At 40.2% G+C, this 15,587-nt stretch overlaps 1 protein-coding gene across 1 annotated transcript in view; it reads left to right on the top strand.

Annotated features, from left to right (window-relative positions):
- LOC147750621 (uncharacterized) overlaps positions 1–15,587 on the top strand; it is a 920,203-nt gene that overhangs the window by 839,497 nt on the left and 65,119 nt on the right. Inside the window, exons 30-31 of the mRNA XM_086929808.1 lie at positions 7,215–7,271; positions 10,185–10,241. Coding sequence (XP_086785934.1) covers positions 7,215–7,271; positions 10,185–10,241 — 114 coding nt within the window. The remainder of the gene's footprint in view (positions 1–7,214; positions 7,272–10,184; positions 10,242–15,587) is intronic.

Below are 15,587 nucleotides of genomic sequence, written 5' to 3'. Positions count from 1 at the left end.
ATCACGACAGTCATCACAACCTGAAAGAAGATAGAGTTACCACATCAAAAACTTTATTCACAACAAGTAGCTGTCCTCAGGGGCTGGTGGGTGGGTCAAAATTGGCTCTTCGTTCCGTCTCGAGCTCACGTGCAGCGAGGAGGTGCACCTTCAGAGCACAGGAACAAGAGGATGCTTTCTTGGCTTGTTGCTCCTTTTATCCGTCTTCAGGGCGGGCGTACACCCGCCCCTGCCTGCCCCAAAGGGCATGGCCGGCCGCGTCAGTGTCTAGGCCAGCCCACTCCAGGGCGGGAAAAAGGCGCGCCCCGGCTACGCCGCTTCGGGCATACCAGCCGAGGCTCGCCTCCCGCCCAAGATGGCTTCCCGGGGGGATCGTGGCACTCCACCATACGTTCGGGGGGACCGAATGGTCGCCCCTTTCCATATGGCCGAGATACCCGCCACCCCCTCGCAACACAATCCCCAAGGATGGGAAACCGGAAACAGTTCTGAACTTTTGGAAGACGGGAGGGAGTGACCCTCCCGGCCGTATTTATTAAAATATGAAACAAAATTAAAACATTAAAATAACAGTTTCATATTATGTACAATTTCATTACCACATTTGCGATGTTTGGCTAACCTTAACATATGCTCTAATACAAAGGTTCTCCTAGCCGAACTAACATCCTACAAAATATTAACTTGCAATTTGAAATTTTACATCCTAACGTTTAAGGGCCAACGGCAAGGTCGTAACCGGTGTCAAGATCCCTAAACCAGAAATGACCCCCTCACTTGTGAGGGGCGACCGCACAGAGGCGGACCTCAAGTGCAACTACCAATTTCCCTTGACTTGACGGGGGCCCCATTAAACTCGACGCCACTTAAAGGTCGTTCGAGGACTCGTGTGAGGTTTCTAGAAGGTAGCGTAGACCCCCCTCCCAAACCCCACACAACTTACCACATCTGCCGTCGCAGATGACATGGCCCCGGGAAATTCTCCAGGAGGGGGCTGTAACCCCTCCTACCCAGGAAGGGGCCTTGACCGCCTTTCCTTTCCTTTCGGCGGCCCATCCTTAGAAGGAACCGCCTCCCCGTTGAGGGGCCAATGGCCACCTCCCTCGCGCGCTCCCATCCGTAATGGGTGACGCCCACTCATAGGGATCTACCAATTAGTGCTCACCGATCATGACCTTACCGCCACAGGCCGGATAGTTGACCGGCTATCCGGACCCCCCCACAACACTCCTACCTAAAGGTCATGTCTTAAAGTCTGTAGCCAAGCTATACAGTCCCCTATGAGTAACTCGTTCCCCACCCGGGACAAATGAACCCCATCCCCCAGATACATACTGTCACCAGTAATACAACCATGCGAAATAGAATGCAGTGTATTGGAACGGAACAATCTACTCACTTTGTTATTAATTTTCCTTACTGAATGATTCAGAGCAGAAACAGAAATAGCCCCCCGCCATGCCTTTCGTGGGATCAAATGGGACCATGCAATCGTGCACCCTGGAACTCTCCTTGCCAACCAACTTACAGTGGAAAGCATTGCCTCAAGAAGAAGTCGTCTACCAGTGGTGACCAAATCATTGCCCCCAAGATGTACTATGACTATAGACGGCGGTGACCTCGTCCGCCCTAGCAAACCCTCAAAAAATGATTGAAACTGGTCAATACAGAGTCCGCCCTTTCCGTAGAAGGACACCCTGTACCCGTATTCCCCAGCCACGTGAATCATGTCACCTGCTTTGAATACGTCCGCGGCACGCCTCACGTATGAGTGGCCCACGACCCACACCTCCTTTTTCACAGCCGGTGAAGTCTGACCGCTGGCCCGGTGTTGGGTCGACTGCATAGTTCGCCCCGCCTCGTAGGCTCGCGCAACTGAAACCAAACAAAAACAGGAAGCATGAGTACATCATTATAGCTTCACAACATGTGCAACCGCACATACCTTTTATAACAATTGGAGGACCAACGCCCCACACGTTTAACTTGTTCAACATTCAGACCCCTGGCTGTAGCCTCTGTAGCAGCCCCTATCCGAAAGGAATGGGTCCCAAACTCGCCCGGGTTCAAGCCCGCAGCAGTAATCGACATCGCAAGCACCCGCTGAAACTGAAACCTCGTCAGTGGGGTGGCGTCAGCGTGTCTCAACAAAGTCCCCCCCCATGATGCCACCCTTTGTGCTAAATATTCCTCTACACAACTCACCGGGCACATGGAGGACCCGGGAATCCTTTGTAAGATTATGCAATCACCCATCGCACCCTGATCGGTCTTGGACCTGACAAACGAGACAGTCATTGTCTCCCCTCTGATCTGAACGTGCTCTCGGCACAGTCCCCCCATCACATCCTGCTTGTTCCTCGCCACTAGTTCGCTCACCCGCATAGCCCCATGGAATGCCAGCGTAAAAGCGGCTCGGAATAACACCGTTTCATACTGGGATGAACATGTTGCAGGGAGTCTGGATAGTAACAGGGCCAACCTATCCAAACCTATCGGGCGCCTTTCATCTACTTTGCGACCCTCAAGGCGTTGCCACCCACGTAGCGCTTTTTGCACAACGAAAGACGCTGTCGGGTCCTGGATCCCATGAGCCCTAGCCACAAAGGAAATGGCGGCCCGATGCCTCTGGCCTGTAGCCACTGATTTGCCTGCCTGATGTAAAGACAGTAGAAAGTTTACTACAGACTCTTCCTGGCCCCAAAGCTCTCCCCTAGCCGCCCCCAAAAAGGCCCAATAGGATCGGAACGCCCCTTCATATGCCTTTTTCGTCCTGGGTGCTAAACTCTCTCCCACGAGGTTACGAAGTTCGGGGCACCGAGAGACCAGAGAGCTTCGGGAAAGGGTGCCGCCGCCGGGTTCGCTGTGGGCAGAAAACCCCAGAAGGCCTGCATACGAAAACGAGAAAGCGCATCAGCCGCCTGGTTCATCACCCCCGGGACATGTCTTGCCCTAAATAGCACATTCAATTGCATACACAGTAATACGATTTCCTTGAGCACTCTCAGAATCCATTTGCATCGTGCTGCCTGGCTATTGATACACTCAACAACGGTCATGTTATCAGACCAGAATACCACAGAGTGATCTCTGAATCCCTCGGGCCAAGTTCTCAGGGCCACCAGAATGGGAAAAAGTTCTAGGAAAGCAATGTTACTTGTCAGTCCACTATCATGCCACCATGACGGCCATTTTTGTGCCGACCACTGAGTGCCGAATATGGCACCAAAACCAATGCTCCCTGCCGAATCTGTCCACAGCCCCAGCTCCTCAGAGGACACGGCCGGTTTGTTCCAGACAATTCGACCATTGAAATCCGCCAGAAATGCCAACCAAATGCGCATGTCCTGGCGAACCTCTGCCGAGAGCCTTGTGTGACGATGACCCTCCTTCAGGCCGACCATGGCTTGGGCTATCGAGCGAGAAAAGGGGCGGGCCATCGGTATAACTCTTAGGGCAAAATTCAACTGTCCCACCAATTGCTGTAATTGATGTAGCTTAACCTTAGACTTACTTATACACATCTGCAGGGATGCCCTGAATCTTAACAGTTTGTCACCTGGTAAACGAAAACAACCTTCTTCGGAATCGAGCTCGATCCCCAGAAACTCGAGGCAAGTCGAGGGACCCACAGTCTTACCTGGTGCCAGTGGCACGCCAAACTGATTCATCAAGACACAAAATGCAGTCAAAGCCTGCCCACATTCCGGGTCGCCGGCTGCCCCCAGAAACAAAAAGTCATCGAGATAATGCATAACATGTTGAAACCCCGTCTTCTTTGTGAAGACCCATTGCAGGAAGCAACTGAACTTTTCGAAATAAGCACAAGATATAGAGCACCCCATCGGCATACACCTATCCATGTAATAGTGACCCTGAAACATGAAACCAAGGAGACGCTGATCGTCTGGATGTACCGGGAGCAACCGGAACGCTGACTCGATATCAGATTTTGCCATCAGCGCACCGGGCCCCAGGCGATTCAATATGGCTACGGCCCCATCGAAGGATGCGTACCGCACCGAACACACTTCTGGGTCTATCGCATCGTTTACGGAAAGACCACGTGGGGCTGATAAATTATGTATCAGCCGAAACTCACCCGGGTCCTTCCTGGGGACCACCCCTAAAGGGGAACAAACAAAGTTAGCCACTGGTAGCACATTAAATGGACCGGCGACTCGACCTCGAGCCACCTCTTTCCCGATCTTTTCTTGTACCACGGTCGTATGCTGCAGGACCGATATCTGGTTTTTACATTTTGCTATACCCTGAAAATCCCCCACTGGGATGCGGAAACCATATGAAAACCCGTTCCGCAACACCAGAGCGGAAGCGTGATCCGGGTATTCGCTGAGCCAGGGAATCATTGCCATGGTATCAATTGGAGTAGGTAAAGGCGCCCCTCGGACTATGTCAGACCTGTTTGGCGCCTCCTCTACCCCCGTTATCACCAGTTTTGGCTCTGCACATGGACTCAGGATGGGATGATTGCCCACACCCACTACACTCGTGCCTAAATTTGCATGACCCCTGGGGCCTAGTACATTTTCCCCTGTTAAAGTTCCAACATACCCCCCTTTTACCTGTGTTGCCGATTGACCTTGAGTGATTGTCGTTACTCGTACCTGATCGAAAGGGCGTCCCCGCATATTGGCGGGAGGATTCACCAACATTACTCCCTACTAATGGCACTTTCAACACACCAGAGTCCTCCATTTTGGACCAGGACACAGAATCATAACAATCCCAAGTTAAGTTTTTATCATGCTCTTTCGCTTTTCTGAAAATATTATCGTAACAGAACCAATGATTGCCCTCGTGTGATACAGAATACCCCATGATCCGTGACTGATAAATCGGCAATTCGGGCAGCAATTCGGGCCTCCGTTCACCCAAGATGGATGTAAAAACCCCCCACGCTTTGCCCCAATTGCCAATGTTTTCATTAACCCTGAAGGCGGCCATCTTTGCGCGCCAAACACTCGGATGCATGAGCTCCTTCTGGCTCTTAACATGCTCCATCTCATAATGATCGGTAAGCAACGAGAAGATGTTTATATACTCCCCTGCCCATATCTTCTCTTTGATAGCTAGAGGGACATGTTGACCCAACTTTTCCCTTCGAGAGGGTGCCGACTCATCCCTCGCAACCGGCAAAGGCCGCTTACCTGAACTGGAAGCTGTATCTGCGACTGCCGCAGCCGGCAATGGCGCCTTCGTCGCTTCCCTTGTTTCCCGCAGCTGCTTCATCAACACCTGCGCGTCGGCAGCCGTGGCGCCCTTGCTACCTTTACCCAACCACGCTGCTACTTGTGCTGCCAGCTCGGGCGGCATATCCTCTCCGGACACGGGGGTGACCACCACGGGAATCGGATTCCCTTCCTCCGGCACAGGAATGGGTGCCTCACGTGGGTTACAGGGAACTGGGACGTCTCCCCCCGCTGCTCCCCTTCTGGGCCTCTTGCCTTTTCCACCTGGAGCTGTTCCTGCCAGAGGACGTTTCGGCCCCCCTTCCTCGTCTTTATCCGCCATTCGCTTCTTTAGGTCGGTCACCTCTTTCATGAGAACACGCAGCATCTGGTCGGTAGTCATTCTCTTTCCCGCCTTCTTAGGCATTCTCCGCCAGAGTATCTGCAAAACAAACAAGAAAGATTACGACGCTCAAAATTGGCTCTTCGTTCCGTCTCGAGCTCACGTGCAGCGAGGAGGTGCAGCTTCAGAGCACAGGAACAAGAGGATGCTTTCTTGGCTTGTTGCTCCTTTTATCCGTCTTCAGGGCGGGCGTACACCCGCCCCTGCCTGCCCCAAAGGGCGTGGCCGGCCGCGTCAGTGTCTAGGCCAGCCCACTCCAGGGCGGGAAAAAGGCGCACCCCGGCTACGCCGCTTCGGGCATACCAGCCGAGGCTCGCCTCCCGCCCAAGATGGCTTCCCGGGGGGATCGTGGCACTCCACCATACGTTCGGGGGGACCGAATGGTCGCCCCTTTCCATAGTCTTAGTTTTACCTCATTCCTTCTAAGCTATGCAACTATACCCCCTCCTGGAACCATCAAAGTCCATACGAACATCGCTAGTTCTGCAAATATGTACATCCTAAATATATAAAGTCTGTTAAAGATAAAAAAATAAGCAACATACTCTAAGATAGACAGAGATATATAACGTCCTACCAATTGCCGTATTTTGAAGTGTTGCTAGTACAATTTAATTCTTGAAATTTCCGTTATTCAAGTGGGTTGACTGGTTAGTACATGGTGCCCATTAAATTTATTTTTCAGAATTTCCAGCTGAGGAAAACTTTACCTGGAAATAAGGGCTGCAACATTCCTGCACCAAAAAAAAATATTGTGTTTGTGTACGTAAATTATTTCATTATAAATATATTAACCTCTTAGTTATACTCTCATTACTACAAACAGGACATTGATCATAGTAACAGACTTGGTAATTAAAAAGGTTGACATTTGTAACATGATTGTCAGCTTAGTTTGTTGTTGGTCTAGTTAATTACTAGCTAAAATTAAATTCAGCAGACATGTTTTGGCACACTTTAATTTCTTTTTAACTATGAAAGTTGAATCGTCTCAAATATAGATAGACTATAACCAATCCTTTAATATAACAAATGTACATCCTCAAGTATCTATTGGATACAATAGCAGACTTACTGTGATTGAGAGTATGCCTTTCCATCTTATTAAGAAGCACCAACAGTTAGGAAACAAATAACATATGATTATATATCTATGGATCAAAAAACACACTTCAAAATCATTAGTCATTTTGATTACTATTAAGACCAATGTCTTCATGTGCTTTGTTTTATTCCTGTGATTTGATTGTTTAGGAAACGTTGCAATGACGTGTAACTGCACCATGATTTAAACAATTCTTGACCTTTTGTAGTATTTAGCAACTTCTATTCACTAAATAATAAAATCCATTGAAATTTTTAAACCTTCAAATAATGTTTATATCATTTTACATTATTAATATTGCAGTTTTGAAATTGTCCTTGTTTTTCTAGAAGGGAATCCATTACTTAGAATATAGCTTTGTACCATTTACACCACAGAAAGATTCTAACTAAAATATATATTAGTAACCTCAATTTGCCAAAGCCTTCTTTCCTTTACATTAATGACTAAATTATGAAACGTTCTATGTTCTATGCTTTACTGTCTTCTCACTCTAACTGATTTTCTCATTTAGCAAGTAAACCTTTTACTGGAACCACGGAGGCCTATACAGGCCCAACTGGTACAGCAAGTATGTGTTTCTATTGCTTATGATATAACAAAAACTGGAGAAGAAATTACAATCTATTTCAATAGCCATAAATGTCAGCTACAATGAAATGTGCTATTCTAGTTGTTGAAATTTCTGATTAGTTAAAGTTACAGTTGGGTGCTGCTACAAATGTTTAATAATTGACTCCAAAACCATTTTTTGACAATTAGCAGAGCATAGACCTGATTGCATTTCTTTGTTTTTAAGATTAGGCTACTTTTACTTCTTGATTTGCATAATCTGTATCCCAATTGGAAATTGGCCTTACTTTGAGGGATATGGAATAATTGGTTAGAATATTGTGACATCACATTTAATTTTGGGGACAGGGGAGATTAATCACAATTAAATGTGAGCAATTTATTTTGACTTAATCTGCTGTCCTTTGTTTAAATTATCTAATTTATATATTTTTTTTTCTTTGCCATATTCTCATCATAACAAATAATTTCACATACCAACTAAACCTTAAGTTAGACCCATTGCATCCTTCGCAGACCAACTAATGCAGGGTTATGTGTTTCTTTGTTGATTGCGTAAATTAAAGAGAACAAATATTATATTTAAAATAGCCGTAAATGTCATACTGCAAGTTCTAATTGATGTACCGATTGGAATCACATTAGCAATAATAATAAATGGATGTGTCATTGGAAAAGGGAAATAACTGACAGATCATTGTAAAATTGTTTCATGTTTAGTACCGGAAAATAAAACCATACCATCCTTTCAATCAATTTTTCAAATATTCCAATTACAATTGCTATATTTGAAGTGTCCTGAAGCATTGCTATGAATTTTCACATTTGTCACCAAGAGGCACTTCAATCAAATAGGAAGCTTAGCAACTTGGTTTTGCAAATATTATATCCTGGTTTTAGTTTATGAAAAACATTGATCCTTAATTATAATCTAATTTCCCCAAATGTAAATTTGGCCAAGTTTTGAAGTAGAGATTTACTGTACAAACACAATTTAACGACTATCCAAAAACTTTGCAAAATAAAATACATCTTCATGATTAAGTCAAGGTCCTTTTTCAAATATTTACGATATTACACAATGTTAATGCTGTTTGCAGGAAAAGATTGCTGTTGATATGGTCATCCACAAGGATACGGTAGGGTGGTATGTTTAGCCACTGAGTTTCTACTTACCTAACCATACAATTTCAAGAATAGTTTTCCTTATTATGATTTGACTCACATAATAGTAGATGTTGCAGTAGCTGTCATTCCAGCCTGGCCCTGAAGAATGCCGGTAGATTATTACCTTTACGGCAGAAACATGTTGGCCTGATTCCCTACACTTACTGTACAGTGATTTTTTTACACTGTCATCACTTTTTTTACTTGACGTCCAGGGAGATATTAATAAAGACATTTTTCTACCCTGACCGCCATTTTATTACACATCTATCTCTTTGAGCACTGCACCCTATCAGTTCCACTTCTGATGAGGACACATCTCTTTTCAGCTTTGGATCTATTGGTACCAAGCACTATCACTAAGGCTTGGCCATAGATAAACCTGCTGATTTAAGTCCTAGATGATGATGCTCCGCCACATGGGTGGGCTGATAGGACTTCTTTACAACTGATGGTCCCTCACCACTAGTCGTGATAGTGTTGTGCGACATTTTGTTGTGGCCGCTTCTTTGACCTTTCAGACCCTCATAGTCTTAGTTTTACCTAATTCCTTCTAAGCTATGCAATTATACCCCCTCCTGGAACCACTAAAGTCATTACAAGCATCACTAGTACTGCAAATATGTGTTTCATAGATATATGAAGACTGTTAAAGATGAAAAATAAGCAACATACTCTAAGATAGACAGATGATATAACGTCCTACCATTTACCGTATTTTTAAGTGTTGCTAGCACAATTTAAATTTAGCAATTTCCCTTATTCAAGTGGGTTGAATGGTTAGTACATGGGGCCCATTAAATTTAATTTTCAGAATTACCAGCTGAGGAAAACTTTACCTGAAAAGAAGGGCTACAACACTCCTGCAAAAAAAAAGATTGTGTTCTTGTTCGTAAATTATTTTATTATAAATATATTAACCTCTTAGTTATACTCTCATTACTTCAAGCAGGACCTTGATTGTAGTATTAGAGTTGGTAATTAAATAGGTTGAAATTTGTGACATGATTGTCAGCTTTGTTGTTGTTGGTCTAGTTAAATACTAGCTAAAAATAAATTCAGCAGACATGTTTTGGCACACTTTAAATTCTTTTTAACTATGAAAGTTGAATCTTCTCAATTATAGATAGACTATAACCCATCCTTTAATATAACAAATGTACATCCTCAAGTGTCTACTGGATCTGATAGCAGACTTACTGTTATTGAGGGTATGCCTTTCCATCTTATTAAGCAGCACCAAAAGTGTGGATACAAATAACATATGATGATGTATCTATGTATCAAGAAACACACTTCAAAATCATTAGTCATTTTGATTACAATTAAGACCAATGTCTTCATGTTCTTTGTTTTATTTCTGTGATTTGATTATTTAGGAAACTTTGCAGAGACTTTTAATTGCACCATTATTAAAAAAATGATTGACCTTTTGTAGTATTTAGCAACTTCCTTTTACTAAATATTGTAATCCGTTAAAATCTTTAAACCTTGAAATAATGTTTATATCAGTTTACATTATTAATATTGCAGTTTTGAAATTGTCCTTGTTTGTTGAGAAGGGAATTCAGTACTTAGAATATAGGTTTGTTCAATTTACACCACAGGACGTTTCTAAGTAAAATACATTTTAATAACCACAATTTGCCAAAGCCTTCTTTCCTTTATATTAATGACTAAATTATGAATAGTTCTATTTTCTATGCTTTACTCTCTTCTCACTCTAACTGATTTTTTTATTTAGCAAGTAAACCTTTTACTGGAACCACCGAAGCCTATACAGGCCCAACTGGTACTGCAAGTATGTGTTTCTATTGCTTATGATATAAAAAGAACTGGAGAAGAAATTACAATCTATTTCAATAGCCATAAATGTCAGCTACAATTAAAAGTGCTATTCTAGTTGTTGCAATTACTGATTAGTTAAAGTTAGAAATGGGTGATGCTACAAATGTTTAATAGTTGACTCCAAAACCATTTTGACAATTAGCAGAGCATAGACCTGATTGCATTCCTTTGTTTTTATGATTAGACTACTTTTACTTTTTGATATGTATAATCTGTATCCCAATTGGAAAACTGGCCTTACTTTTAGGGATAGGGAATGATTGGTTAGAATATTGTGACATCACATTTAATTTTGGGACAGGAGAGATTAATCAAAATTAAATGTAAGCAACTTATTTTGACTCAATCTGCTGCCTTTGTTTAAAGGATCTAATTTATAATTTTGTTTCATTGCCAAATTCTCATCATAACAAATAATTTCACATACCAACTAAATCTTAGGTTAGACCCATTGCATCCTTCGAAGTCCAACTAATGCAGTGTTATGTGTTTCTTTGTTGATTGCGTGAATTAAAAGGAACAAATATTATACCTAAAATAGCTGTAAATGTCATACTGCAAGTTCTAATTGATGAACCAATTGGAATCACATTAGCAAAATTATTAATGGGATGTGCCATTGGAAAAGGGAAATAACTTAATAGATCATTGTTAAGTTGTTTCATTTTAAGTACCAGAAGATAAAACCATACAATCTTTTCAATCAATTTTTCAATTATTCCGATGACAATTGCTATATTTGAAGTTTCCTGGTATCCTGGATTAATATTATGGTAGATCACATCCTTGAAAGTTTCTTTCTCAATCGGTTCATACAAAGATTCTATGGGAATTGATTTAAATTAGACTATGAACTTGCTTAACTTTAGTAACATACTTTCACATAGCTATAACAACTCCAAAGGATTGTTTATCACCTTCGCTCCTTCCAACTTGGAGATAGCATTTTCTTAATTCTTTTTTTGAAGCTCTACTGTTTTCTGCCATCTACATTGTAAGCTTGTATGGGGGTTGGAATATCAGGAAAGAACTAACATTACTAATCCCCTGGTTAATTTTACGTGCATCTGAAGTCTATACTGGTGGGAGGGTCACAGAAATCTAAGTATAATGCCGCTCATCACTGTGGGGGGGTGGTGACATGAATCCATTCTAGTAACATGAAGTATGATCCCATAAGAAATATCCTAATCCAGTCTTCACCATTGCAAATAATATTTCCAACAAGTATTAACATGTTCTTCAATGGTTAAAGTGAGCTTTCCAGGTAAACTGTTGAGCAATTGCTATCCATTTTCCCAGTTTTCACTAGAAGACAATTGAACCAATGAAGGAGTTTAGCAACCCTATTTTGGTGAATAACATATCTGGTATTTACATGATTGATTTAGGAAAATAATGTATTACTAATTGTAGTCTCATTTCCCCAAATGTGAAATGGTCCTTATTGTGGAGAAGAGATTGGGTATACTGCCCAGATTGAACAGACTGTCTATAGACTTTAAACAATGTAAAATAGCTCTTTAGGTTTGCCAAATTCTTCTTTCATTTATCGAAGGCAATATACAATGTCAGATTGGATTTTCCTTTCAATGCTTCTGCCTTAACACTAAAGCCCCTGCTAAATCATAGAAGCATACACTTGTGTAAATATACTAAAAGCGTGTTTCACCAATTTACAGTAGCTGCAAGAGGTGGTAAAAAACCATACTCTGAATAAGCTAGCCAATATATACGTAGAATCCTTCAATTTATCATATTTTAAACGTTCGCTACAACAAATACCAAATATAATTTCAGTTTTTCAAGTGAGTTGTTTGAGTAGAATGCTGCACCATAAAATTACATTTCTAGCATTTTGGACTAATGACAGTCCAACCTGAGATAAAAGATAGCAATCTTGTGCATAAATTGTGATGACTTTTCTGAAAGTATTACGTTCTGAAATATATTATCCTCTTAGTTACATTACCATTCACATAAAATTGGCAGTTGTGTCTGATAATGGAATTGAAATGGTAGAATATTGTAAAATGGCTATAAGCCCGATAAATTGTTAGTTTATGAGATTCCTAGTCAAAAGGAAATCAGCAAGCATATTTTGGCACACTTTACACATTTTGAATTGCTATTAGCTCCAAAGAGCACATGTATTTTATTTCAAATTGATGATTTCAAACATTTTGTTATGACTGAATTCGCACTCTAGTTTCCAAAATGATTGTCCTCCCACAGTATTAAGCATCTTCATTTCACCCACAAATGTAATTTTTTTAAATTAAATAATAAACCATAACAAACATACACATTTGCAGTGTTATAGCAAGTAAGAAATTATCCTTTTTTTAAGGAATGGAATTCAGCATTAAGAACATTGCCTCATAACTGGAGATTTTTTCCATTTATACCAAAATAACTTTGTAATTAAAAAGAAACTTAGAAAAACTTCTTTCCTTTAAATAAACAAACACATTATGAACAATATTTTCATGTTTTAGCTTAACCTTATTCTGACATTAGCCTATTTTCTTATCTAGCTTCTATAATTCCTACTGGAACCACAAAAGTCTATATAGGCCCAACTAATACTGCAGGTATGTGTTTGTGTTGCTTTTTGCAAGACAAGACCTAGAGAAGCAATTACCATACGTTTCGATAGCCATGCATGTCAAATAACATACACATGTTATTTTAGTCATTGAATAGCGTAGCTTAGTTAGAGATTCATGTCATAACTAATTTTGAAATACTGACTTCTAAAAACATTTGGACAATTAACAGAGCATAACCCTGACTTTGTCAAAGATTGTTATTTATGCGAGTAATTATCCAACAATCTATACTTCTTAATTGTATAATTATTATCCCAAGAGCTAACTTCGCATTAGTTGAAGAGAAGTGAAATTATTTTCTAGAATCTATTACATTTAACTTGTGGCTCATGAGAGTTTTATCTAGAGTTTACCCTAGACCCGTGTGTTCACGTTAGTCTCCTTTCTTTTGTTTAAAGGATTGAACTTTGAAAGTTGTTTGTTTTTCTATATATTCCCATCATAATGAATATTCAATAACCACATCTACAGAATACACTCTTACTAGATCCACTGAATCATATGCAGTTCAACTATTATTGGCTTATTTTTTTCATAGTTCTTTTGGCATAAACAAAAGCAAACAAATATTATACATAATTATTATGGCATAAACAAATATAGTAAATATTTGAACCATATATGTCATATAGCAAGCCCTAAGTGATGAATGATTTGGAATCTCATTAGAGCACATTTTTAATGGATTTGTTATTGGAGAAAGGAAAACCGTATATGAACACTGTTAATGTGTGTAATTTGAAGTACAGGAACATTCTAAAATAAAGTATTTTTATTAATGCTATTTTCTGAAAGGTACATTTTTTAATCTAAACAGCTGCACTTGAATTAGCCTGATATCCTGGATTTACACTAGAGTGAGTTATCCTCCTTGAGAACTACTTAAGTAGGAGTTTTCGAAAGAGTCTATAGGAATCATTTTTAATTAGGATAGCAAATTATTTAACTTTAGCAATATTTTTCCAATAGCTATGACAACTCCAACAGATTGCCTCTACCTTTCCCTTCTTTCCCTTTAAGAGTGCTTATTTCTTAAATATTCGTCTTATTCAGTCCTTTGCCTTGCCATCTTCATTCTCAGTCTTTCTGTGGGGATGGAATATGAGTCCAGAACTAATATTACTTACTCCTATGATTCCATTTATATGAATCTAAGGTCTAACTGGTAGGTTCACAAAAGTCTTAGGATAATACAGCACAGTACCATGTGGTGCAGTTGATATGATAAGATAATGCTGGAAATAGTCCGAATCTATTGTAGCACCAGGAATTATGCTCTCATAAGAAATGTGTGTATATAGTAAACACCATAATAACAAATGTTACCAAAGGTAAGGAATATGTTAATTGAAGGTCGAGGTGAATTTACACATTACAATGCTGAAGCATTGCTATGAATTTTCACATTTATCACCAAGAGACACGTCAATCAAATAGGAAGCTTAGCAACTTGGTTTTGCAAATAATATGTCCTGGTTTTAGTTTATGAAAAACATTGATCCTTAATTATAATCTCATTTCCCCAAATATAAATTTTGCCCAGTTTTGAAGTAGAGATGTACTGTACTAAGCACAATTTAACGACTATCCGAAAACTTTGCAAAATGAAATACATCTTCATGATTAAGTAAACGTCCTTTTTCAAGTATTTACGATATTACACAATGTTAAAATGGATTTTCATATCATAGTCTTAGTTTTACCTCATTCCTTTTAAGCTATGCAACGATACCCCCTCCTGGAATCATCAAAGTCCATACCAACATCACTAGTACTGCAAATATGTGCTTCATAGACATATGAAGACTGTTAAAGATAAAAAATAAGCAACATACTCTAAGATAGACAGAGATATATAACGTCCTACCAATTGCCGTATTTTGAAGTGTTGCTAGCACAACTTAATTTTTGCAATTTGCGTTATTCAAGTGGGTTGACGGGTTAGTACATGGTGCCCATTAAATTTAATTTTCATAATTTCCAGCTGAGGAAAACTTTACCTGAAAAGAAGGGCTCCAACATTCCTGCACAAAAATAGATTCTGTTTGTGTACGTAAATTATTTCATTATAAATATATTAACCTCTTAGTTATACTCTCTTTACTACAAACAGGACATTGATCGTAGTACCAGAGTTGGTAATTAAAAAGGTTGACATTTGTGACATGATTGTGAGCTTGGCTTGTTGTTGGTCTAGTTAATTACTAGCTAACATTAAATTCAGCAGACATGTTTTGGCAGACTTTAAATTCTTTTTAAAACTGAAAGTTGAATCTTCTCAATTACAGATAGACTATAACCCATCCTTTAATAAAACAAATGTACATCCTCGAGTATCTATTGGATCCGATAGCAGACTTACTGTGATTGAAAGTATGCCTTTCCATCTTATTAAGCAGCACCAAAAGTGGGGAAACAAATAACATATGATTATGTATCTATGTATCAAGAAACACACTTCAAAATCATTAGTCATTTTGATTACTCTTAAGACCAATGTCTTCATGTGCTTTGTTTTATTCCTGTGATTTGAATATTTAGGAAACGTTGCAATGACTTTTAATTGCACCATGATTTAAACAATTCCTGACCTTTTGTAGTATTTAGCAACTTCTATTCACTAAATAATGGAATCCATTGACATTTTTAAGCCTTCAAATAATGTTTTTATCAGTTTACATTATTAA

Source organism: Lissotriton vulgaris, chromosome 1_1, assembly GCF_964263255.1.
Source record: "Lissotriton vulgaris chromosome 1_1, aLisVul1.2, whole genome shotgun sequence".
Taxonomy (NCBI): domain Eukaryota; kingdom Metazoa; phylum Chordata; class Amphibia; order Caudata; family Salamandridae; genus Lissotriton; species Lissotriton vulgaris.
The sequence above is the reverse complement of the archived record's forward strand: the minus strand, read 5'-3'. Positions and strand labels throughout refer to the sequence as shown.